General features: G+C 41.7%; 1 protein-coding gene across 4 annotated transcripts; it reads left to right on the top strand.

The window, feature by feature from the left end:
- The first annotated feature begins 53 nt into the window (after positions 1-53).
- On the top strand, positions 54-21,169 carry stag2b (STAG2 cohesin complex component b). Of its 4 annotated transcripts, none has more exons than XM_058063437.2 (34): positions 54-155; positions 2,004-2,130; positions 2,220-2,301; positions 3,792-3,935; positions 4,047-4,143; positions 4,535-4,611; positions 4,733-4,937; positions 5,410-5,561; positions 6,514-6,587; positions 6,666-6,789; positions 7,103-7,201; positions 7,328-7,407; positions 7,571-7,678; positions 8,049-8,160; positions 8,253-8,370; positions 8,451-8,554; positions 9,250-9,342; positions 9,426-9,515; positions 9,868-10,071; positions 11,107-11,177; positions 11,290-11,377; positions 12,287-12,367; positions 12,437-12,529; positions 12,646-12,820; positions 14,370-14,509; positions 14,650-14,751; positions 14,861-15,009; positions 15,272-15,400; positions 15,489-15,715; positions 16,215-16,434; positions 17,094-17,201; positions 17,277-17,403; positions 18,247-18,324; positions 19,575-21,169. In XM_058063437.2, exons 2-34 carry the CDS (start codon positions 2,090-2,092, stop codon positions 19,596-19,598), a joined length of 3,816 nt encoding a protein of 1,271 aa, XP_057919420.1. In that variant the 5' UTR covers positions 54-155; positions 2,004-2,089; the 3' UTR covers positions 19,599-21,169. The 4 variants fall into 4 exon arrangements, with proteins under 4 accessions (XP_057919420.1, XP_057919419.1, XP_057919422.1 ...); XM_058063436.2 differs by having other exon boundaries at positions 141-288; XM_058063439.2 differs by lacking the exon at positions 54-155 and adding an exon at positions 382-651.
- Positions 21,170-25,828: the final 4,659 nt, after the last annotated feature.

Here is a 25,828-nt window from a genome sequence, read left to right as displayed (position 1 = left end):
GAGGGAGCAGCAGCAGACCTTGGGTGTAATACCAGTCAGTGGCCACTAGGTATCGCATCCTCGACGGTGTGTGGTGGCCGCTAGGTGGCAGCTCTGTACCAGGATTTCCTCCTCCCAGGTCGTCGAAACAACAAATTGAACTACGGAGCAAGCGGGTGAGAGAACGTCCGAAACCGCCTCTGACCGCGACTTTTAAACTGTTTTTACACAATTATAGCGAGTTTCAGGCGAAGGCTTGTCGATTGAGTTAAAGTTAGGAATCTGCCGGGACTATTATTTTTCAGCAAGGTAAGTTAGCTGTAAAATGGCGGAAAGCTATCTGGAACTTAGTTGATTTGTATTTTGCTAGCCGTATGCTAACCAGGCTAGCGCTCGTTGAGCCTAGAGCGCGGATGTCTGCCTGAGCCGAGTCGCCTCGTTAGCTCGCGGTGAGGGGGACTAGCGTTGCTCTGGTTGTTAGCAAGCTAGCGTACTAGATTCTTAGCACAATAACGCGAAATATAAAAGTCGGAACACAAAGAAATGTTTTGTTGTTTCGAATGACTTGGTTGCACTTCCTAATTATTGTAAACAGTGTTTGTTGCTTATGCAATACGGTACTGGAACTCCCGAGGCAAGATGGAGGACGCAAGGACGTGATGTTTTTTTTAGGTAACGCTAGCACATACTGTTAGCATGGCTAACCAATAGGAGTTGTAGTTTGTGGAATTCACAATTATTGACGGTTATTGCATTAAAGAGTGGGCCTTTAGATGACTTATATGCCGAAAGACAACCATTGGATACGTTTGTTTTTAACACTAGTGTATTCTAGCTAATATTAGCATGCGATTGCACCGTCGAGCTTGCGTTGTTTTGTTATTATGGTCTTCCTACGATAAGGGCAGCAAACGCTGACTCGTTGTCGAAACAGCTTACACGGGAATTCAATGCAGAGTTTTACTCTCTAGTACATCGCTCCGGTGAGCACATTCTACTCTATCAGAGCCTCCCACAGCGACGCCAAAACCCACGGTTGCTAGCGGCGCTAGCACCAGCCGCGCACCGGTGTCAATTTTGACAGGAGCCGACGAAGAGCGCGGTGTTGTCGGCACTGTTGTAGGGAAAGCGGGCGGTAGTTTGCTGCACCGTTGACGTGGAAATCCTCAATGTGGGGCTTTGCAGCGCCGTGAAGACAAGACCCTCGTCTGTAGCTTCATGGTAGCAAGTTTATGAGATTCACTGACCGATTTGGCGCCACTTTTTTCCGTCAACACCCATTGATTCCCGTCATCTTGTCATGTAATATACACGCAGCAAACGAAGGAAACGCGCAATAACCTCGTCTGTATTTTGTTAATGTAAAGTTTTAGCTGTCAGCACATTGCAACATTGCCAGATGTTTTAGATATTGTATTCCTGTTATCTTACACCATTAATGCCACCATAAATGCATAACAGCCGCTGTGGGTCGTCTTGATTAATGCATTAATTCATTTCAATCGCCTCTTACTATGTCTGTCTGCACTGCATGTTGTCAACGCCGCTCAAAGTGGTACATGAGGGGTGTTTTGGCGCAATTCAGTTTTAAAAAAGCAACTGTCAAGTCCTGTATATGATGGTAATTCAAAAGTTTCTCTGCGTCCTTGCATGTATATGCCACTTTTTCCATACAGTAGCTACATGCAATAGATGTGGCCTGCAGTATCTTGTTGATGTTGGTAACCTGTTTTGATTGGTCGGGGGCTGAAAGGGGCGGGCAGTGAAGTTCCATATTTGGTCATAGAGGAAGACGGTCCAATCTGTCACGAGCCATAATTGTAAAGCAAAGGGGCTGAGAAAGAGGGAGCCAATGGTGAGAGTGCTCAGTGCCACAAGAGCATCTGTACCGCCCACTGTTACCATGTGAGGCAAGCTTTTCTTTCTAGGAGTATTAAAGTCAAATTTGGTTACTATGGGAAAATGTGTTTTCACCTGCATCATTATTTACTGTAATTTCTCTAATTAAATATTTCACATTTCAGGTTTCATGCAACCTGACCTGTCCAGTTTTTTTCTGAGGATTACAAGCCAGTCATAAGTTGGAAGTTATCCAGAAGATGTTACAGAAATGATAGCACCAGAAATACCAGCAGACTTTCCCTATGCTCAGTAAGTGCAATCTGTTCAACTGTTACAATGCTAAAGCTACATCAAATTGTTCATTTCCGTTTCTGTTGTTTTTTTAATCCCCACACCAGTGATACAGACACACAGTTCTCTTCAGACACAGACTTTTCTGAAGATCTAGATGGAAGGAGTTCAATTTCATCGAAAGGAAAGGTAAATAAAGCAATCAACTTTTTGGTACTCTGCTGGAATTTTCTTGAGTATTTTAGATGCCAAAGGAGCCAGTTGATTACAGGTGCTGCCTGTCTGCCATGGGTAAGAATTGCATGGGGGGTGCTAACCTTCCAATTTGCTGCAGGCGTTATATTCCATGTCTTCCCGCTCCGACTTTGCAAGCGAGGCGGCACAGAACACACATAAAAGCATGTTAGTTTTTGTCAGGCAATGATTTTGATACTGACATTGGCTATCATTGAGCATAACCACACAATGACTGATGCATGCGTTTAACTTAGTTTTACTTTAAATTGTGACACATATAGACATGTATTTCACTCTTGGTAACATGTCGGCTGGTGGTGGTGTTTTTGTATTATTTTTTTTGGTTTAAAAAGTCATTTGGTCAAGTAGTCTCAACAAGGCTGGATCAGCGTCGGTCAGATTTTGGATTGTGCTGCTTAAACGTTATCATTGTTGCTCTCAAAGGTGCCCCCAGGGGTACACCAATTGTGATAGGGAGTATATGAATAAAACAATTGCCAGCTAACACTCAAAAATTAAAAGTTCACCTGAATGCCTCATGGCCCAAGGAGAATGGGGCAGAAAGGAGATGGTGCATGAAGTAGCTCAGAAATAAGTAAGCTAATTATTGAGTACATTAACATTGTTTTAATCTTTGCTATTTCATTTATATTGGTGTTGCAATCCCTGCACAGTGCACTGGTGAAAACCTGTCACTGAGTGGGGATTCCCCCAAAAATGAGACTTTATTATAGGCATTATTATAGGTATTTTTCTACTTCAGATACTACTTTATCTTGATTGTTAAACTTCCCCATTCAATTTGTTATTAAATTAATATTCAGATTTAAACCACAGCCTTTGAGTGGACAAAAAAGTGATGCTCAAATTCAAGCCATTCAAATGGAAGGTTGCAAACAACAAACTCATGTGGAACCTTAGCAAAACATCATCATGCAAAATACGCAGTTTTGACCCGAAAGTATAAAATTAATTAACCATTGTATAATAATAAATTCAACAACAATGGAGACTCTGAACTTAAGTGAACCAAGTGTGCTTTTACCTGGCTGTCTTCCAACCGTTCTACTCTTCAATAGGACGCAACGATGGAATCTCTGGGGTTGTGAGCCGAGCATGCTCAAAATGTGTTGGTGATAGCAAATCTTATGGCACGTGTTGCTATTTTAATGCACTGATATGTACTTTACCGCAACCTTATAATGCTACCAGTACATCCTTCCAGCTTATTTGTTTATTTGTTTAAAATTGCATAATGACTGTAGTAATATACCTGCAAAATAATGAAAAAAATGAGAGCATGAAGTGGGCAAAAACTAATTAAATTTGACATGTAAATCCAAAATATGACAAAGAGTTGAAAATAAGGAAGGTTTTTGTGTGAAGATTATAAGAGGGAAAAAGTGGCGTCTATTTTTGTAATATCATTGTTTTCCTTGTAGGGTGGAAAGAAGGGGAAGAAGGCAGCAGGAGACAAAGGCAAAGGAGTAAAGGGGGCAGGCCGGATAAATGGCCACCACCAGGAGAATGGCATGGAAAACATGATGCTGTTTGAGGTGGTCAAGCTGGGCAGGAGTGCAATGCAGGTGGGATTTTGCATATATTATACAATCTGTTGGGAAAAAATGTTTTGATTAGGTAGAAAACCATTGTATCCACCCCCCCCCTTTTGACAAATGTTTGTAATTCTCCCGTAGTCTGTCGTTGACGACTGGATTGAGTCTTACAAACACGACAGAGATGTGGCACTACTTGATCTCATCAACTTCTTCATCCAGTGCTCAGGGTGTAAAGGTGGGTAAATCAGAGGGCTTACTGCACTACAACTCTTAGTGAAGCAAGTGCTCACTCATAGTGTAGTGGTTCACTCTGCAGACTTCCATGCATAGTGAATTAGTATATGAAAATAGTCTACCGTAGACTACTTTGTCACTCTGCAGTTTTTGCGTGCTGAATACCACTCGGTTTTATTTGGAACATCCTGTTTTGTGTGCTCATAACAATCCTTGTCATTTCAACGTTTGTTTAATGTTGTGGTGTTTGTGACTACAGTTTTTTTCAACTCCTCAACAAAAAGAGCTAATGGCTTTCATCATCTTACGAATTGGCATACATTGCGGCTACACTGTATGTTAGCATGTGCAGTTTAAAGGTCACCTGGGTAACTTGACTTTTCCCGCAACAGGTGTTGTCAGCGGAGAGATGTTCCGCAACATGCAGAACTCGGAAATAATCAGGCGAATGACAGAGGAATTTGATGAGGTAATTTCACTTTTGATTGTATAACGTAGACCAAGTTAATAATTCAGTTACTAATAAGAAAAATACATTGACAATAACTGATTTGACATAACTGGTGTCTTTTGCTTTGTGGCCTCTGTAGGACAGCGGAGACTACCCTCTTACTATAGCAGGGCCCATGTGGAAGAAGTTCAAATCAAGTTTTTGTGAATTCATATCGGTCCTGGTGCGGCAGTGTCAATACAGTATCATCTATGATGAATATATGATGGACACGGTCATCTCGCTTCTCACCGGACTGTCCGACTCTCAAGTCAGAGCCTTCAGACACACCTCAACACTGGCAGGTAAGATTATTTGTGTTTATCCCAGGACTAGATGTATCATTGCTGTAAGATCGCCGACTTGCCCGAAGCCGCAACTTTGGGAAAGTGTATGACTTTAAACATGCTGAATTTTGAGATATTTATTTTTTGGCATTCATGATTATCTTAATGTGGAGGAAAACAAATGTCTCGCCAGTAGTTTACCACATGCAGTCAGGCACACATTGCTCTCCCCCCTCTTTTCTCCCCCCACTCATAATTCAGACAGTCAGATATTTAAAACTCTTCACATATGCGCATTTCCCCACTCAGCTGTCAAAATAAATGTCAGCGCCTGTGACGTGAGCCATAACATAAACTGAAGAGCTGCATGCGGCTCCGGACCCGTGTTTTGCCGACCCCTGTCATACACCAACCCAAGTTGGGAAGCATTTCAGAGAGCTTTTATACATGATGTTCTGACGTGAGCTGGTATCGTCTGTCTCTTGAGCAGCCATGAAGCTGATGACAGCCCTGGTGAATGTAGCTCTCAACTTGAGCATCAACATGGACAACACCCAGCGCCAATATGAGGCAGAGAGGAATAAAATGGTGGCCAAAAGGGCCAATGACAGGCTGGAGCTCCTATTGCAGAAGCGAAAAGAGGTAAGACAACAATATTTGATGATAGATGAAGTTGGAACGGATTTTCAGTAATCAGCATGTAAGCAGTTTAAAACAAATCTGACTAGTCAAACAATAAGTAGTTTTAAGTTAATATATGCAGATCATTATTAAAAGAGAAAAAGCTGTTACTTTAAATTGCTTTATAGTACACTTTCACTGTAAAGGCTACATTCACAAAATGGATGTGGATACATAGAAACTATTCTATAACTATGTCATAAGGATTATTCTTCCTTAAGAAATACAGAGTTGCTTTACACAAAAGGAGTATTTTTGCATATTCTTGGTTTTATATTCTTTGCCAAAGAATTTGTATTTTTTTTCTCTGCAGTGCCCTCATGTGTTTGTTTATGAAAAAGACAGACAGGCATAGGAAAGAATGTTGCTGCTGCTTTTTTTGTCCTAAGGCTCTCATACATATTGCTGTTGCCGCATCGTCTGAAGCAGCTTTCACCACGTAGCACATTCTGGCACCTTAGTGCTCAAAATGAAATTACCCCCCCCCCCCCCCCATTTTTTTAGTTAATGAAACCAATTTAAGTAGGAGGAATATTTGTTTGGCACAGTCACTTTAGGTATGTGTGAATAGGCTGCCACACATAAGACGAAATCAGTGTGAATCATTTTGGTTTGTAACAGAAACTTTTTGAGCTGCGGCAATAAGGTAGGCGGTGGAAGCACATGCACCACGTTAGTGGCTAGTGTTATTCAACTAGCAGCTTCTGGTAACTGGGTTATATCCCAGCAGGTTCCACCTGGCATCCATCTGCTTTTTCACTGTGAAGCCTGACCACAGATCGTTGGCATATTGGCTGCCACATATGTGTCATTTTTATTCACGTTATGCTGCAGCACTCATGCCTGTTAATGCTTGCTTTTCTTTTTTTCCCCTAGACGATTTCAGGTAATTTGTGTGTTCTTTTATTTTCAGCTCCAAGAAAACCAGGATGAGATTGAAAACATGATGAATGCAATATTTAAAGGAGTCTTTGTACATCGTTATCGGTATTACACCACATAATCAGCATCTTTTGTTTTGCTGCTTGTGTTGTAGTTTAATGAATAATTACGTTGTTTCAACAGTGACTCGATAGCCGAAATCAGAGCCATCTGTATAGAAGAGATTGGGGTGTGGATGAAACTCTATAGTGACGCCTTCCTTAACGACAGTTATCTTAAGTACGTTGGATGGACAATGCACGATAAGGTGGGTTAGGAAGCCAACTTACCTTTTTCAATTTACTCCAGCACAATCAATTTCTTTTGTTGGATTTACTTTGCATGAAAGGAAACATTGACCTCTTGATGTTTGTTTTTATACATTTGTGCCAATAGCGGTAACCATATTTACAATGCAATCAAATCAAACCACCTCTTAAAAGAGGGAAATGCAATTTTTGTTTTGTCTTGACCAGATGCTTCCTGTGTTGGTGTTTGACTTGTATTGATAAAAATGGCTGCAGTAACAGAATACCTAAATGATCAATATTTTGTTGTGCTGTTATGTAATTTTTTTGTAGCAAGGTGAGGTACGTCTGAAGTGTCTGACAGCTCTGCAGGGTCTGTACTACAACAGAGAGCTCAATGCAAGGCTGGAACTTTTCACCAGTCGCTTCAAGGTCAGCGCCACCTGCTGGACATCTTAAATACAACACCTCAAACATATTTATTGAAGGCTGTGATGACATGTCTGATGGAGCTGACATAAATTTGCCTTTTGAATTTGTTTCTTTCCCCCTCCTCAGGATCGTATTGTCTCCATGACCCTTGATAAGGAGTATGATGTTGCAGTTCAAGCAATTAAGTTGCTCACTTTAGTTTTGAAGTAAGTTTGTCCCAGTTTTTCAGCACTTTGTCAGTGATAAATCAAATATAACTCAAGGACAACCCCTTGGACCTTTTTACAAAGTATTATATACAACACATAAAAGTCACTTGCTGCAACATTGTGCCCTTACTTGACTGGCTGGCTTTGTGTGTTTCTGCAGTAGTACAGATGAGGTATTGACTCCGGAGGACTGCGAGAGCGTCTATCATCTGGTCTACTCAGCACACAGGCCTGTCGCTATTGCAGCAGGAGAATTCCTCTACAAAAAGTATGTCAGACGTGAATTGAACTTTACACTGGCCAGATCATGTTCGAGATTCAGTTCTATTGTATCACCCAGGTTACATAATTCATATTATTTTGGTCCACTGTGTTGGACAACCACATCAGTGTAGAAAAACAGTCTTAAAGCTTTTAATCATGTTTTATAAAAGTTGTAACAGATGTTAGTGATGTTACAAATCACATGCTGGTGTTATTTTGATTACAGCAAAAAGCTAAGTTTTGTGATCATTTCATGAAAAAGCTTCTCCACTAGGACAGGGAATTCTCATGAGTCTTCTAGAGGACTAATTGATGGTTTTGTGTTGGTTTTTTTTGTGTGTGTTCCTAAAACACTGAATTTTATCAAATTAAAGATTGTTCAGCCAGCGGGAACCAGAGGAGGAAGGTGCACCCAAGAGGAGAGGCCGACAAAGTCCCAATGCCAACCTCATCAAGACCACTGTCTTCTTCTTCCTGGAGAGCGAGGTACAGTTGAGTTTTGGTTCTCTTATCTCTCTTTTTGATTGACTCCAAACTATAAAGTTACTCACCCATAATGTGTATTTACATGTCTTTAGCTCCATGAACACGCAGCCTACTTGGTGGATTCTCTCTGGGAGTGTGGTGCTGAGCTACTGAAGGACTGGGACTGTATGACCAGTTTACTCTTGGACGATCCAATGCCAGGAGAGGAAGGTATGACACAAACCTCTTGCTAACAAGCGGTATGGAGCAAATGTAGTCATTGATGAATTGTTTTTGTGTGGTTTTTGTAGCTCTGACTGACAGACAAGAGACAGCTTTGATTGAAATCATGCTGTGCACTGTACGCCAGGCTGCTGAATGCCACCCGCCTGTTGGAAGAGGCACAGGGAAACGGGTAAGGGTCACATTATAGAACTCTTAACGCAATGGCCGCACGAACACGGGTATTTTCAAAAATGCTCATTTCCCCACTCTGCCATTAAAGAACTCTCCATCTACATGAATGGAGCTAAAAAAATCTGTCCACATATAACACATTCATCAGCTGTCATGCACAATTTTGTTCAATCTGAAGCTTGAAAAAGCAACCACAGCAGAATTTGTTTCCACGTCACAATGCATCCGTTAATAAATATAGAGCGATATTAGATGTACTATGTTGTATATTATTTAAAACCAGTTCTTGCTTACATGGAGACCAGGAGGAAACATTTTGAATGTTTTAACAACCTGTGTGCATTAAGAAGCACACAACGCTCACATTTGCACATGCATGTCTACATACAGTAGCATGAAATAAATATATAATAAATAATAAATCCATTTGTGTTCTGTTGTTAAATAAGATTTCTAAACAGGAGATGGTACATTTTTTATGACACAAACTTTAATATTTGTCCAAAGTCGTCCACTTTCAGTAAATTAACCACCTTTTAAAAACTGTAATTACATTAATAATAGTCACACACGGACATTAAAAAGTTAACTGCTGAGCTCATTTGAATGCAGATGATTTACTGTGTGGGTGTGTAAATGTACATAATTATTATAATTTAGTTGCTATGTACTGATTTGCATTTGCATGTCCAGGTGATGACGGCAAAGGAAAGGAAGACTCAGCTTGATGACAGAACCAGAATGACAGAGCTATTTGCTGTGGCTTTGCCCCCTCTGCTGGCCAAGGCATGTAATTTCTTTCCTTCATCCTGTTAGCTTATACAGCATTCATTCTTCTGAAAATATTATGTTGAATGTTTATCTTATAGTATGCTGTGGATGCCGAGAAGGTGACCAACTTGTTACAGCTTCCTCAGTTTTTTGACCTGGAAATTTATACCACAGGACGTCTGGAGAAGGTCAGCCACACTTTCTTGTACTTCGATTTTACAGTTGCATAACATTAGAAGTGAACAGTGTATTATATTTATATCACATCTTTTGAATGACTTATATTTGTATTTTTGTTCATTTAGCCAGCTTATGCTTGAAAATGCTTAAATCAGACCATGAATATGTACAGTTTGCTTAAATATCTGAGTATTTAGTGAGGGCGTGATGTTTGAACTGCAATGGAGCTAGGGACAACTGTATTTAACGTGTTGCATGTTTTCTATTCTTCATCAGCATTTAACTTGTCAATCCCACCTTATGGCTATTATTGGATTTTTTACCTCATCTCTTCTGTTTGCCTTTTACTGTTGATCCCAGCACCTTGAAGCCCTACTCCGCCAAATCAGAGAAATAGTGGAGAAGCACACAGACACTGAAGTCTTGGAGACATGTTCCAAGACCTACCATGCCCTCTGCAGCGAGGAGTTCCCAATATTTAACCGGGTCGACATTGCCCGCTCGCAGCTGCTGGATGAGCTGGTGGACAAGTTCAACACGCTGCTGGAGGATTTTCTACAAGAGGTAGGAGTGACAGGGGAGACAAATTTGTCATTATTTATTATGCAATGACTTGATTTGATTATCGTGCCAGTCCTACTTGAACTGGATGATGAGGGGAAGAGCCATTTCATTCTAGTTTGTGACAAACTTAACTTGAAAGTGTGGCTGGTTAGAGCTGTATACTTGCTGACTTGAACTTTATTGTAGTCTTCAGCAGCAGTTATAGTCAGCATTACACACACTTTTGGTTATGCGTCTCTGTTGAACCATTTCCCCTGCAATCTGTGTTAACTCAGGAACCTTTGCATTACAATCCTATTGCAACAGATGCTGCCATCATACTTTGCTACGAGTTATTTCAATTTTTGTCGCCTTCTTAATCAAAGTTCTGGCACTTTCAACTCCACTCTGAAATACACAATGTGATTGAATGCCTCATTAGTGCATGGCGCGATGCTTGGAAGGAGGAAGGAAGGAGACTGATGAGTTGAACAATGTGTTCATTGTTCTGTGAAGAAAAAACAGCCGCAACAGACATAATAAAGATCATTAAGGGATTCCCTGGTTATAGTGGCGCAACTCTAAAAGGACCAGTAGTCACTAATGTGCGGATGCTTTGTTCAAACAGTGTGCACACAAACAGTGTGCTGTTTGCATGTATGAATACTGAGGCATTTATGGGGAATTAGTTTTGTCGAAAACCGAGGTTCCACTGTATTCTTAAGCCCACAAAGAATGTCTTAATATTGTTTATGTAAGGCTTCATGTCATTATAATTGGCACATTTATCTTGAGGGTTATTTGTGTAAAGGTTATTAATAATCATTACCATATTTTACACTCTGAATGCCAAATTACACCGAACATTGCATGGCGGAGGTATTTTTCATGTAAGACAGTGTAATGACTATAATGCAAACACAAATACAACAGTGCTATTTCTGAAGCCATTTGTTGTCCTAATTAAGTGTATATACTTAATACGTAATATATAACAGGTGTCAAGCATGTTTGTTGTGTATGATTGACTAAAGGAAATGGCATTTCCCTTTCCAGGGTGAAGATTCTGATGAAGATGATGCTTATCAGGTTTTGTCAACTCTAAAGAGGATCACAGCTTTTCACAAGTACGAAATATTTTTCTTCCCCAAGCGACTTGATTGCTCCTGTTTGTATTCTCGTCTATCCCATGAATGATGTATTCAAGTGTTGAGTTTGTCTGTTTTATGTGTCTTGCAGTGCACATGATCTATCTGGTTGGGATCTCTTTACAAGCAACTTTAAGTTGCTCAACACAGGCATAGAGAATGGAGACATGCCCGAACAGGTGAATTCAAAACACTTTAATATACAGTGATGTGCAAAAGTCAGGGCACAGACATATTTGTAGTCTCTCTGGTATCTGGGGGGGAAACATTCAGGAAACATTAATGCATCATTTATAAATTGAACAAAATTACAAAAATGAAACATCTGGGCACTCTCAGACCTTCAACCTCAGACCTCTACCAGCTCATTAGTCCTGAAGCGGTTGTCATTGGTCAGCTTGGTGACTCCACAAACCTTGTGCAAACATGGGTTACAGTAAAAAAGAAAGTTATTGATGCCCACAATGCCGGGGTGGACAACAACTCACCTACACCTCGTGAGGGGAACTGTGGAGGTCAAGTTGAGATCTAGACGACCGGGGACAGGTAAAAATCAAAACGTTACCTGCGTACTCATCATAAAATACAACTTTTGAAAAAGCACCTACAGAAGCCTAGTGACTTTTGGAAGTTAAAATAGAACTCTTTGGCCACAATAAGCAAAGGTATGGTTGGAGGAAAAAAAGCATTTTCATGAAAAGAACGGAATATGAGGGTGCATCCATCATGTTTTGGGGTTGTGTTGCAACCACTGGGACAGGAAGCTTTGCCCCGGCGGAGGGAACAATGACTCCATTAAATACCATCAGCATCTGTAAAAAAGCTGAAGCTGAAAAGAAGTATGGGTTCTACAACAGGATAATGATCCTAAACATACCTCAAGAAACACAAGCTGTCCACACAGTCTCCAGACTTAAACATCATTGAAAATCTCTGGGCACATGCAAGACAAACCAAGACCGTTCCCCATATACCAGAGAGACTCTAAATATGAATATAGTAGATACATACACTTGCACACAACTGTAAATCAATCATTTCAATGTGCGGGGGGTTTACAATGGTATGTGGTTTATTTTGTGGAGCAGATAGTCATCCATTCACTGCAGTGCACGCACTATGTCATCCTGTGGCACTTGGCCAAGTCATCTGAAGGCAGCTCTCGAAAGGTGAGTCCGGCCGCACCGTACTTCTTTGAAGCATGGCTGTAATGCTAAACACCTGTTTGAACTTTTCAGGATGACATGGTGACCTTGAGGAAACAGATGAGGGCCTTCTGTATGATGTGTCAGCGGTACCTCACCAATGTCAACACCGCCGTCAAAGAACAGGTGACATTTCGTCAAATATCTGTCATAGCATGTGCTACCAAATTATGCCGTTAATTGTTTATTTTCAAGGGCTCCTTTTGTCTAGTTGAGCATCTATTTTTTTCCATTCACTGCAGGCATTCACCATCCTTTGTGACCTCCTGCTCATCTTCAGCCACCAGATGGTGTCTGGAGGCAGGGAACACCTGGAGCCTTTAGTCTATTCCCCAGAGGATTCGCTTCAGTCTGAACTGCTCTCCTTCATCCTGAATCATGTCTTCATAGACCAGGATGATGATACCAATAGTACAGGTGAATGTACTTACTTTGTCCTTGCTGTGATAACTACTGCTGTCCAACTACTGGCATTTTTCAATGTTGCTGTCAGCAGGAAAGATTTTAGTTTTGCCACTTGGGCTTTGATGGTAATTATGCTTCACAGCTCACACTCGTATTTAGAGACAAGCATACTACCACCTGAGCCATTCCGTCCCGCGAGAGAATTACATGAACGTTCCTTTCAGTTCAAAACGCAGCTATTGCAAATCCACCTTTGGAATTAGCTAATCTAGTTGTATTCACAGCACTTCACGTTTTTGAAGTTTTATGTAACAGCCTTATTGAAAAATGAATGTGTAATTTGTCAAAATTCTACACATGTCCCAAAATGACAACTTTATTATTGTTTTCTAATTTAGTATTAAAAAAACAACTAAGAAGTCACATGTATTCATATTGAGAAAAATGAAGTAATTCAATTTTGGAATGAGGTAGCAACATAACAAAATGTGGAAGAAGTGAAGCGCAACAAATACTTTCTGGATGCACTTTATTTAAACTTGGCAGATACGTTGAGCACTGTTTCATATACAACACAGCTGCACAAAACATGTTTGCATTATGTTACTAGTGGAGGTGACCTCAAGATCAGAAGTGAGACCACTTTTAAAAGTTAGTTTGGTCACTCTCACCAGCGGTTCAATTTTTATTATCTTTGGTCTGGCTGGCAACAGACATGGCCTGAGGCGTTTTGTTTTTTCAAACACCGATACAGCCTATTCTTGTGAAAGTGATATGTCCGACTGCCTTAAAGCAGTTTCTCCAAAGAGTCGGGAGAAGACCTGATTAGATTTTGGGAAGATCAAAGTCACTGTGACCTCTCTTAATTCCGTCTCTAACCTATTAATTTCTGGAACACCTGAAGGAAATTTTCTGACATCTGGAACAGGGCAAAATAACAACTATTTGGCCGCAAATAAGAAACAAATTAATACATGTGCACATTATTTCCACTGAAAGAAAAATGTTAATTCATGACATATGTCTAAAGGCTTTATGATAGATTCACCCCTAAAAATACTTTATGAAACGTTTCCATTGGTAAATGATATTTGGAAAAACCCTTTTGTTTGTTTTTGTTTTTTCTAGGGAAAAAAATCTTTAATAGAGTGACCTAGGCCAAGTGGCAGCAGCACAACATACAACAATTAACATCAAAACATATGACTGACCGAGTTTACATGTACACACATTAAAACAGTGGATCATAAAGTTAAATACAACATGTACAACCACCACAGCTTTTCTCCAAACTTTCTAACCAGGATTTAAGTGTTTAGAGAGACCAGCTCACTAACAGACAGCATAGTTTGGAACTGATTCCATTCTGAGGGGCCAGTGAACTGAAAGACCTTTTTTCTTGATTCGGTTCTAACCCTGGGGGCTGAGAGGAGGAATGGCTCTTGTGAGCGTAAACTCTTAACTCCTAGTAGTTTTGCTCGTCATGTGTGACTGTAGATATGATGGAAACAGACGTGATAGTGAAATGAAAACTAATATTTGTTTGTGGTTTTTGTATCAGATGGCCAACAGGACGATGAGGCTGTGAAGATTGAAGCTTTACACAAGAGGAGAAACCTCCTTGCTGCCTATTGTAAACTCATCATCTACTGTGTGGTAGAAATGAAAACCGGCGCTGACATTTTCAAACAGTACATGAGGGTTAGTTTGTTTTTCCTCTTGGACATTATCATTTTCTTCTCCCCGGTCTGCTTTGCTACTTGCAGTTATACAACTAAGCTGACAAAAATAACAGTGTGGTCATTATAGCAGCTTGAAATGTGTATATGTTATTTTTACAGTATTATAATGATTATGGCGACATCATCAAGGAAACGATGAGTAAGACCCGGCAAATCGACAAGATTCAATGTGCCAAAACCCTCATCCTCAGTCTTCAGCAGGTCAGTGCTCAAGAGTTGTGCTCAACGTCACATGGTCATTCAGCAGCGCTCCATTGGCCACTTGGACCACAGCATTAAAATTGTTAATGTGTCTGTTTTGTCCGGTTAGCTTTTCAATGAAATGCTGTCAGAGCTGGGCCACGGCTTTGATCGCTCATCCTCTGCTTTCTGTGGAATCAAAGAGTTAGCCCGTCGGTTCTCTCTCACGTTTGGCCTGGACCAAGTCAAAACCAGAGATGCCATCGCCATGCTGCACAAGTGAGACCTTCTCATTGTTCCCCTTACACTTTTGGACTTGCAAGTAATAAGATGTAATGTAAATGTCGTTGGCTATACAAAGTAGATGACTTGCATCGGGTTGCGACTTGATTTTAGTGTGGATTTGACATTGAGTTGCGTTTTCTTGACGCTGTATATTCCACAATACAATTTGCAGCATCAATTGCATCATTCAAGTCCATCACACCTTCCTTTTTTCCAGCTCACATTTTCCTCTTCTGCATGTCTGTTCCTTTCATAGGGATGGAATTGAGTTTGCTTTTAAGGACCCAAGTCCCCAGGGAGAAGGGGGCCCTCCCCTCAACCTGGCTTTCTTAGACATCCTCAGCGAGTTCTCCTCCAAGCTGATGAGACAAGACAAGAGGACTGTGTAAGTTTGATGTTTGCTGTCCCCTGCGTTTTTTATACTGCTTACTAACTAACTGCTAACTAACGGTTACAATCCCATGTCTCCACAGCCACATGTACTTGGAGCGTTTCATGACGTTCCAGATGGCACTGCAGCGAGAGGACTGCTGGCTCCCCCTCATTTCATACAGGAATTCCCTACAGGCTGGCGGTGATGACGACACAATGTCAGTGATGAGTGGCTACTCCAGCAGAGGCTCCTCTGTTCGTTCCAAGAAGACCAAGGCTCCTGCTGCGACAGCTGGAACTTCTGCAGCCAAGAGGAAGCTGCCAGAAGGTACAAAACATTTGGAAGTCAATAGAAACTAAAGAAATGATTTCTGTGCATCTCTTAACACCAAGAAAAAGCTGCGTCACAACATTTCAATGTAGGGGAGCACAGATACTGGTATGATGGGACAGTTAAAGCCCAGAAAAACAAAAGTGTCTTCCAACTGTTCCAATGTGTTCCAAGCATCTTGGCTCAACCAATCAAGCTGATGGGCAAAAACATAAAACAACAGATGGTGGGAGCCTTCTAATTATCACAATTTCCACTTCATTTCATCAACAACCCAGCAAAATCTAATTCAGAGCTACTTCACCTCAGGCTGTGGTATTAGTCACATTTGGAACAAATTGGTATCACCACAGATTTTTTTCCCCCCCCTCTGTATTCACCAAAATCCAAATTGTGAGCCATCTGCTTGAAGTAGAATATGCGAAGCTAGCCTAAAACTGGCGCCCATGTTTCCTGTATGTACTGTATTCCTGACAATACATCTCTTCCCTTCCAGAGGAGAGCAGTAGCAGTGAGGTGTGGCAGCAGGGAATTCAGACACCAGTCATGATGCCGTCCCCCCACCTTACCTCCACCGCCATGCGAGAGCCTAAAAGGGGTCGCGATGACAGCTACATGGGTGTCTACCCCCTTCCTCACGAGCAGCAACAGCCCCACCAACACCCACAACACCATCAACAGGCACCTCAGCACCACCAGACACCAATGGATTACAAGTATGTGTATCTATATGTAGCTGACTGGAACCAAATGTCACAGGGATTGGAATTCAAAAAGAATGGCTTGGCACATTAGCCCTTTACTATTCTGATGGCTTGCTACGATTTCCATGAAACTGAGGTTTTGTGTACCAAGGCGTCTTATACATGGTTGTAAAGCTTACTTTTCAAATCCCCTTTAAAAACAGTGGGCATGATTAGCCCTTTTTCCCCGCCTCGGTTTTAAATTTTACCATTTAAAATCTTAATAAAACATGGAATCTACAAACATTTTCCAGAGGGCATTTTATTTTACTTCATTTATTCATTTTGAGCTGTCTTGCATTCAAAGCCACAGTAGCATATTTGATTTATATTTTCTCTTTTCAATAATTCCTGTGAATTTCCTTGAATGCTCATACCCCCGTTCTCATTTCTTAAGTGCATATTGGTCCGGCTCCAGACCCATTCTTCAATTCCATGTAGAGCTTATTCTAAGACTGGGATTACAATTTAAGTGTGAATCTCAGCTGCCTGCCAAGTGGTCTTCTAGAAACAGTGACTGATGTGTTTTAAACCTTCACGTTTTATTGATATTGATGTTGCCAGTGAGGCATCCAAACTGTATTTGTAGATAATTGTTGCACACTAACGGCTGATTGATGTCATTATTCTAGTTCCCAGGTGACGTGGATGCTGGCCCAGAGACAGCAGGAAGAGGCTCGTCAGCAGCAGGAAAGAGCCATGAACTACGCCAAGCTCAGGACCAATCTGCAGCATGCTATGTAAGACGTGCACCCCGTGGCACATCCTGTTTGTACACTTGTTGTCAATAACCACACACTGTTGCCCGTGTGCAGACGTCGTGGCACCGGCCTCATGGAGGAAGATGAAGAGCCAATTGTGGAAGATGTGATGATGTCGTCTGAGGGTCGCATGGATGACCTGAATGAAGGCATGGACTTTGATACCATGGACATTGACCTGGTGAGAACCTCCAACCTGAACTGCCGCATTCCAATTCATTTTTCAAGGTGTTTTTGTCTTGTGTCTGGAGGTCACCAGGAAGGCTGATACTATAAAGTGGTAGATATAATTCATAAACCTTTTTTTGCTGAGTCTCCTTTGAGGCTCAACTAATGTGTCTGCACAGAGCGACACAATAGCCCCTCAACCCCGCATGAGCAAACACTTGCCGACTGACTCTAGGGAAGCCACCTCAAACACAACCCAGGCTCCTTGGGGCAGCCGTCTGCCTCGACCAATTGGTTAATGTAGAGGGACAGAAGGTAGCTGGAGTTAAAGGAGGATAGAGGAGTGGAGTGTAGAGGGTGAAGGGGGGTTGAGTGAGCATCACAACTGCATGGTGCAGCTTCCCATTGGCCTTTGGCGACGGTTTCGGTTCATTTCATGTTTTTAATGAGCCAGACAAAAGGTTTCAGTCAGTCAGATGGTTGATTTGTTCGGCCTGCACCAGTTATTACGGAGCGTCTTGTGTCCGTTTTTGAATGTCATTTAATGTGAGAGAAGTAAAACTGTGATCATCAAAAAGATTTTTTGGCCGAGTGTAAAAGGGCCTGTGTGTGTGCTTTGTTTAATGAAACATTGTGTTGACAGAGCATTACAGTGTCATGACCAATTTATTTGACAGTTTACAGCCACTCCACAAAAGCATGCGTGATGAGTGTAAAAGCAGAACTAAATGTAATGTCAAACATATGCGGAACACGCATGCCAAATGTCAAGTTGATTTCTCTATGTCTCGTAGCTCAAGGAACTTCTCAATGGAATGTATTTCTTTTTTAACATGCGTATCATCTTCTCTTCTAGCCACCATCTAAAAATCGGCGTGAGAGGTCTGAGCTCAAGCCGGACTACTTTGACCCCGCTTCGATCATGGATGAGTCGGTATGTAATACTTCTTACATGTTAAATGTCACACATGCTGCAAACATGCATGCTGCAGTATGGGCTGTTGTGACTGGTCCAACACTTGGCCCGGTGGCGACTACATGACTTGTATGAAAGGTCTTTGTACCAGTTCAGCTATCCCAGCTCTCAAATTCCTTGTGGGGTTTGTTCTTACACTCGGCCTTGATGTTCAGGTCAGATACCAGCCGACATGTTGAAGTTGTGTGTCCAGTTATTCACTGCTAGACATAACAAAAGCGAAAAACATTTCTCTATATCGTACCGACTCGTGTCTTATTTGGTTGGCCATTTGTTCAACGACGACTAGAGCAGCACAGTGGAGCATGTGGGTAGCATGTCTGCCTCGCAGCCAGCCAGCTGGCTGGGTTTGCATCAGTTAAAAAACATGCGTGTTTATAGGTTTGAATGCTGGTGCGTCTCAGTACAATAGAATACAGTTGATGCCTGCTTTTTGGAGGGGTTCCACTCCAGGACCACCAGCGAATAGCAAAAACTTGTCAGGTATTCATGCGCCCATAACATTTCACAGTTGACTTTCTCCTCTCATTTTGGATCAACATTTGCAATAAAAGTGAGTGTTGTAATTTATTAGTTTAGATTCCGCTCCAGATGCCTCCAAGTCTCTCTTCGATATGCTTCACACACATTTTAAGAATGTATTGTCTAGGTACTGGTATGGGTTTGATTCTCCGCTTGGACATCTCTGTGTGGAGTTTTCATGGAATCCAAATTGTCCATGGAATGGTTGCTTGTCTACTAAAAATGGCTGGCGATCAGTCCAAAGACAGCTGGGATAGGCTCCAGCATACCCGCGACCCTAAAAAGGACACAACAGAGTACAGAGTACACAACACCCAGTAGCAAATACAACAGCACACATAAAACACACCAGTAATACACCACAAGGATGCAGAACACAATGCATGTTCATACAAATTTTACAAGTGTCATTTTTTAACTAATTAAAATTCTACAAGGGTGAAATCACTTTCTATGTTAGACTCGTCTTGCTATGTCGGCAGATGATTTGAAGTGGAGTGCATATTATTTAAGATAAGCAAACTAAACGGTAGATCTAGTTTTTCCATCTTTTAAAATGTGCTATTACTATTCTAATCTTCTCTGGAAACCATTTTGAATCCCAACATGGCAGCCTTTTCCCTCCCAGCGTGATGGTTTTTCTTTTAAAGCGGTGAAAAGCATCATTTTTGTGTTCCTTCTTGCAGGTCCTTGGAGTGTCCATGTTTTAAACTCCTATCCAGATGATTTTCAAGCTGGGATACGAGAAGAGGAGCTTTGTATTTAAAGAGAATTTTAGATGCGAAAACAAGTGTGTTTTCTGTAAGAAAAAGCAAAAATGACAAAAAAAACCAAGAAGTTTGGGCTTGTACTCCACGTGGACCAATGATGAGCCACACTCAGTGTTGCTTTGCTCAGAGAGGACTTGAAATCTATACTTTTCTAATCTTGGGTAAGCTCTTCCTGTTGGGCCACTTCCAACCCCATTTTGAAATCCACAATAGCATCTTCCCCAATTTGACTTTCTTTGCCTTCCCCCCCCACTCCCAACAGTGGATGGATTGGTGTGTTTTTAATTTAAGAAATATTCATTTGTTTTCTGTCTAACCCTTTTTCCAACGTAGTAAGTTACCAGGTGTGATGTAGTAATTTATAAACGGACTGTAGTAGCTTGCCTGTACTGTGTTAGCCACGTGGACGGAGGTCTTTCTGTTTGTTGTCTTTAAGTTGAGGTCCTCATAACCACTGGTGGTTCAGATGATGTAGAAACAATCCCAGTCTCAACGCTCCATGCTCGACAAGTAGTACGTCTTAGAGCTTACCCCAAGATCTGGACCACTCCTTAACCATCATCCGCTAAGAGGAACGTTCAAAGTCCAATTCATTCTTCTCTTACAATCTAGCAGCATCATGTCAAAATGGGTATCGTACATTTTAAATAAAAAAATCTATATGAATCGGTGCTGATTTTTATATATGTGCTTTGCTTCTTTTCAACCTTCAGTCACACCAATGTAAGAAAAAATGAAAGCATGTCAAAAACCATGCGGCCAGGAAGATTTTTAGATTTGTATTTTTACCTTTTTTTGCTTTTTTCTTCCCTCCCCTTTTAATGTATTGGGGTTTCTACCTTCTTTCCTAATGTGTAAATTAGTTTGGATAAAACGAATGAAATTCAGCTTTAAAGATTTTCTCAACTTGACTCGTGTCTCTCACACACACACACACACACACACACACACACACACACAAAGAAATCTAATCTGTGAAATGATTAAAGACAAGTAATTCAGCAGCGCCGTGGCAGCTAGACGACAGCTTAGATTTTGACACCCACTCGTTTGAATGGACTGTTTTGTCTTCTTTTGTAGTCATTCCATGCTTGAGCCTTAAACATGCTTCTCCTGTCGCGCTAAACCTTCCATGTCAGCAGAGTGGTCATGTTTAAAGGTGCATCGTCGGCTTCTTAGAACAAGACATGAGGTGGTCAAATGTCATGTGATTACGTAGATGAGCAGCCTATATGTGTTTTGCCTAATTATTTTATGTAAGTAAAAACTCAATTCTTTTAAGGACAAAGAACTGTTTATTGTTTGTTGCGTACCACTACATATGGTATAAATCCTTATTAGATCATGTGTATATATTCAAATTTTAATTTCTTTCCTTTTTGGCCATTTTATTTTGTGCTTTTGTTTCTGCACTCTTGCCTACACCCTAAGTTGTCTATTCTCCCACTCTGTTTTCTGATTTGTACTTGTCTGGAGACAGTAACTTTTGAATAAAAATCAACACATTTCAACTGTGCAACTCAATAATTTAGTAGCCATTACAATTCATTTGGAGTGACCATGTGCTTTTCTATGTTGAATGTATATCTTCTGGTGTTGTTCATATTCATGATATTAATCAGGGGTGTCTTAAGTATGGCTCTAATTTCGTAGATCTTGCACCGCGACAATTGGGTGTGGCCAGCACACTTGCAAATTTTGTAATCCGCGCAGTCTGGCGCACCCACGCCTCCATCCCACCCACTAGCGCAAGTGGCAAAGAGGGAGGAAGAAGGCATGAGGGTTTAACACAGCCGAGTGTAATCTTAACCAATCAAATGAACGCTGTTGTTATTTTCAAATATATGTGTATATATAGATATAGATGATATAGATATATACGACATATACTTCTGATGACCATTTTGGAGCAGTTGACAAATTGCAAGAATTTACATTGCACTGTTTGGTCATAAGGAGGTTCTAAGTAGACCTTTAGACGAGGGCCTTCAGTCATGAGGGATGCCCCCTGAAACATTGCCGTTTGACACCCCTGCACAACCCATACCTTTAGTAAAAAGCACCCCAGATCGTGATGGCGCCTCCTCCACCTTGTGGAAAAATCTCATGATTTCCTTATCATGCCAGTAACATTGGAAGCCAACAGGACGGCTAAGGTTACTGTTTTCTTCATCTGAGAATAAAACTCCAAACGTCTAATTTTGGGGCCTTATAGGAGACGAGACCTTTGAAGAACTTTTTTTCTTCTTAAAAGCATTCTCTGATGGTTATTAGAACACACTTGGCACCGGTAACAAGTTTCATTTGTGTCTTGACGGACAGCCAATCAGATCCTCTGAATTTTTGGTGGTTTACCCCTTGATTTTTTATTTGTTCCGTAACCATCAGCATCTTTTAGGATGTTAAAAATCTTCCTAAATGCATCCTCGGCAGCTATGGTGCGCCGTGAAAGGCATTGTTTGTTTGTTTTTGCTGTGAAGAGATCCATTATTTATCTATCTATTACAATCTTATCATTATCATTGTTTGGCCTTATAGTTTGATTATTTGGTATCATAAATCTGCTTTATGTTGCACCACTGCAGTTCCTAGTTTGTGAAACGTTTCCCTATCTGGCAACAAACAGTCTGATTCTAATCAGATGCCTTTGTAGTTCACTTTGTAAACACAAGGGGGCAGTGTAGCCCACACGAGTCAAGCATCGGCACTACAGTGTTAAGTTCATGTGTAAAAACTCAATAGTAATGCTCTTTTATAAACACAGGTATTTATTGAATTATGTATTAATGTTTTTTTAACACATGAGTGGAAACCTGCAAACCTCTACAATCACAATCTAGCTTTTTGAAAGTGATTTTTTTAATTGAATCTCACTATGCACGTAACTGCACTGATTGAAACCCCGCCAAGTAGTTTAGCCGTGCAGATCCAACATGTGTGGCTTTGCTGCAATATTAATGACAGCCAGGAGGCTGCCACTGCATGATTATTCAAGTCGGCCCACACGTTCTGCATGCAGGGGTGCGTTTTATCACTTATCCGTGTTATCTGTGTGATCGTCAGGCCCTCTTTGTAATAGTCAAACAAGTTCTGCAATCATCTGGCACTGTCAAAGCAGTTTTATGGTAGTTGAAGTGTGGCTTGATACTGTACTGATGCAGTATACGTTAGTCTTTCACATCTTAGACGGCTCTCCCGCCCCAAAATTCTCAAATTTGATAAATATTTGATGTATGCTGTTAGTTGAGCCGGGTTTGAAACAGGGCTTCTATTTACTGGCGATAACCCCTAAAGCCCCACAGGCCTATCAGTGCAGGCCATGTTAAGAACATAAGAGGGTCAAGAGGACTGGAAGTCATGTTTCACGCATACGTCGAGAAAAGTAGTGCTTACTGAAGCAGTACTTTATGTACACGGTGTGGATGAAATAATGTTTGGATGGCAAGCCTCACAGGAGCTTCCAGGAGTCGGGAAGCCTCGGTGATAAAAAGCCACAAGATGTTGCATTCAGGGGATAAATCATTAATGAGAGCCCAGCTTGTAATCTTCTGGGCTTGCGAGGCCAACGGAGCAGCTGATCCTGGAAAATCATTCACGCGACTTTACACACCATCACAACACACACGCATGCACGACAACTTACCAGATTGCTCTTTGACAATGTCACAGTGGAGGAACATATAAAGTGTATTATGATGTGTATTATTATTATATGTGTACTCTTTAGAAGCACTGTGGGTACTTGGGTATTTGTTTGGGAGCAGGATTACACTAAAAGGACCAAGTATATGGAGATTGTCATCACATGGAAGACAACAGCAGTATTCACACTAGTCTCTATCACCCCCCCCCTTCATCGCATCCATTAAGTGTCATATTCTATGCTGCCGAATTACTACAATTTCTATGACTTGGTGGAATATTTCCAGTCTTATTTATTTTCCAGAAGGTTACCTCTGCCATTCATTACTTGTGAGAGGAGCGCATTAATAAATGATGTGATTGATGTATTCTAGTCTGCTATATTCCCGCAATTTTTCTGACTATTTCCAGTTTATTCAAAGTCCTCCTGGTTGCTGCTATGATTAATTACTGGCAAGATGAACGATAGCAATCATAAAAGGATTAATTCTTTTTGTTTTGCTGCAATTTCTATGATTTGGTGGAATATTTCCAGTCTTATTTGGAGTTATTCTGATTATTTATTTTGCGGAAGGTTACCTCTGTCATTCATTACTTGTGAGAGGAGCACATTGAATAAATGATGTGTTCTAGTCTGCTATATTCCCGCAATTTCTCTGACTTTTTCCAGTTTATTTGAAGTCCGTCTGGGACTCAGTTTTCTCTGTGACTTGTGTCATGGCCAGCTATTCAAATTCACCCCCCCTCCTCCACCCCCAACGTCAACCCACCACTGCCACGAATAGACTGCGGTCCTGCGGGAAACACTGTCACACGGATGTTGGCCCAACATAATAAGAAAGCATATCTTGCTATCAGATATTTCATCTCGCTGAGATGGGAGTTCTTGCAGTGTAAGCACATGTTGAAGGTGCTCAGGAAGCAGAATAAGAAGAATAGCATCTCCAGTTCCAATTTGCACAGCGTCTAGCACACTGGAAGCCGTTGACCTCAACAATCCTAATAAAAGAAATGTGCTGTGCAAATAAGAGAAGGAATGTGTTTGGATTAGGAGGAGGAACGACTGAAGGTAAAAAGAGAAAAGGTTCTCCATGACGGAGGAGCAGGTTTCATGGGACGGGCCGCAACAGGTTAGGGATTATGAATAAGAGCGGCGTGGGAATTTGCCACACATTGACACGCAGGCGTCAGCGCGGCTCAAGATGCGCACGAGTGACAGGACCGTTGAAGGTAGAAGACACCAGCAGCACGGATTAGAGGCTCTGAGATGGTCGGAGCGTGTGGAGGGAATCTGTCATCAGCCGAGCTGCAGGTGGTCCAGAGGTCCATGCAGGCCATTCAACCCCGCCAGGCGAGAAAACAAGAGCACTTTTCAGCCGGGACTAGTCTGATATTTACCCTGGAATCCAATTCTCTGCAGCTTCTCGCCTCGCGTCACATTACTGTTGTCGGGGCCACTTTCACTCGTCCCAGTGGGCTCCAGTTTGAGCAGCGGGGATTATAATGGCTTCTCCTGCAGACAGAAGAAACACCATAATCATTTTACTATTGTGTGTGTGTGAGGCCTCCACTTCCACGCTTCTTCTCCAACCCCTCCGAGCTTATTTAAAGGTGACCCACACATGAGTGAACGCACCGCCGGGCCAAGATGGCGGCCTAAATCATAAGTCTCACTAAAGTTTGGATGAGTGTCTTATAAGGAGTGATGAGACAGGCCTCGTAAAGATGACAAAGAGCTCGGCGTGTCACTCGCCCGTGCCAGGAAACCCCGGTGATTAACGAGAACCAGGACACCTTCGCTAATAAGACTCATCTCTTTAATTGGCTCCACGGTATGAGAGTCTAATGGCCCAATGTGCAGATGTGTGTGTGTGATTAGCTTCTCCACTTGTGTGTGAACGCCAGCCGGGCTCATTAGAAAGAGAGCACTTCCATGGCTGGCTGGGATTGAACAGCCCCCCCCCCAATAAGAATTCATTCAATGTGTGCTCTGCGTATTGCAGATGTGGAGGTTAGGTTATGTAAGACTACGATATGATGATAATTCTAAATCCAAGTGAAAGGACAGATGGTCAGGTACTTTAAAGGTTGAGCAGGTAGAGCTACGCCGCGGGACCTCGCACGAAGCGGGTTGGGGGGGGGTCACAGACGAGGGAGTGCAGGCACAGTATAAAGGCAGAGCTGGTCCTTGTTAGCACACAATTCATCAGTCTCGTGAGGTCAGAGTTCACGCAGCCCTGAGGGGCCGGTGTGTGACCCCCTCACCTCTAACCCGCAACCCCCGGAGCCAGCACCTGGAGCTGAGGTATTTGCTCATAACGTTTACTTGTAACATTTTGTCTTTTTTCGGCGCTGATGTTGAGCTTTGAAGTGGATACAGTGCGATACGACACGGTGGATAAGTGGGAAAGATGGAGCTTGACGACGAGCGTGAGGAATAACATCCTCCTGGAATAGTTGGGAGACATGTTCATCCGTCACCCGTGTAACGCTTCATCACGGCGAACATCTCCTTAACGGCATCAAAC

The sequence above is a fragment of the Doryrhamphus excisus genome, linkage group LG22 (assembly GCF_037039965.1).
Source record: "Doryrhamphus excisus strain RoL-2023G ecotype Guam linkage group LG22, RoL_Dexc_Guam_v1.1, whole genome shotgun sequence".
NCBI lineage: Eukaryota > Metazoa > Chordata > Actinopteri > Syngnathiformes > Syngnathidae > Doryrhamphus > Doryrhamphus excisus.
This window is presented reverse-complemented; position numbering and strand designations above follow the sequence as displayed.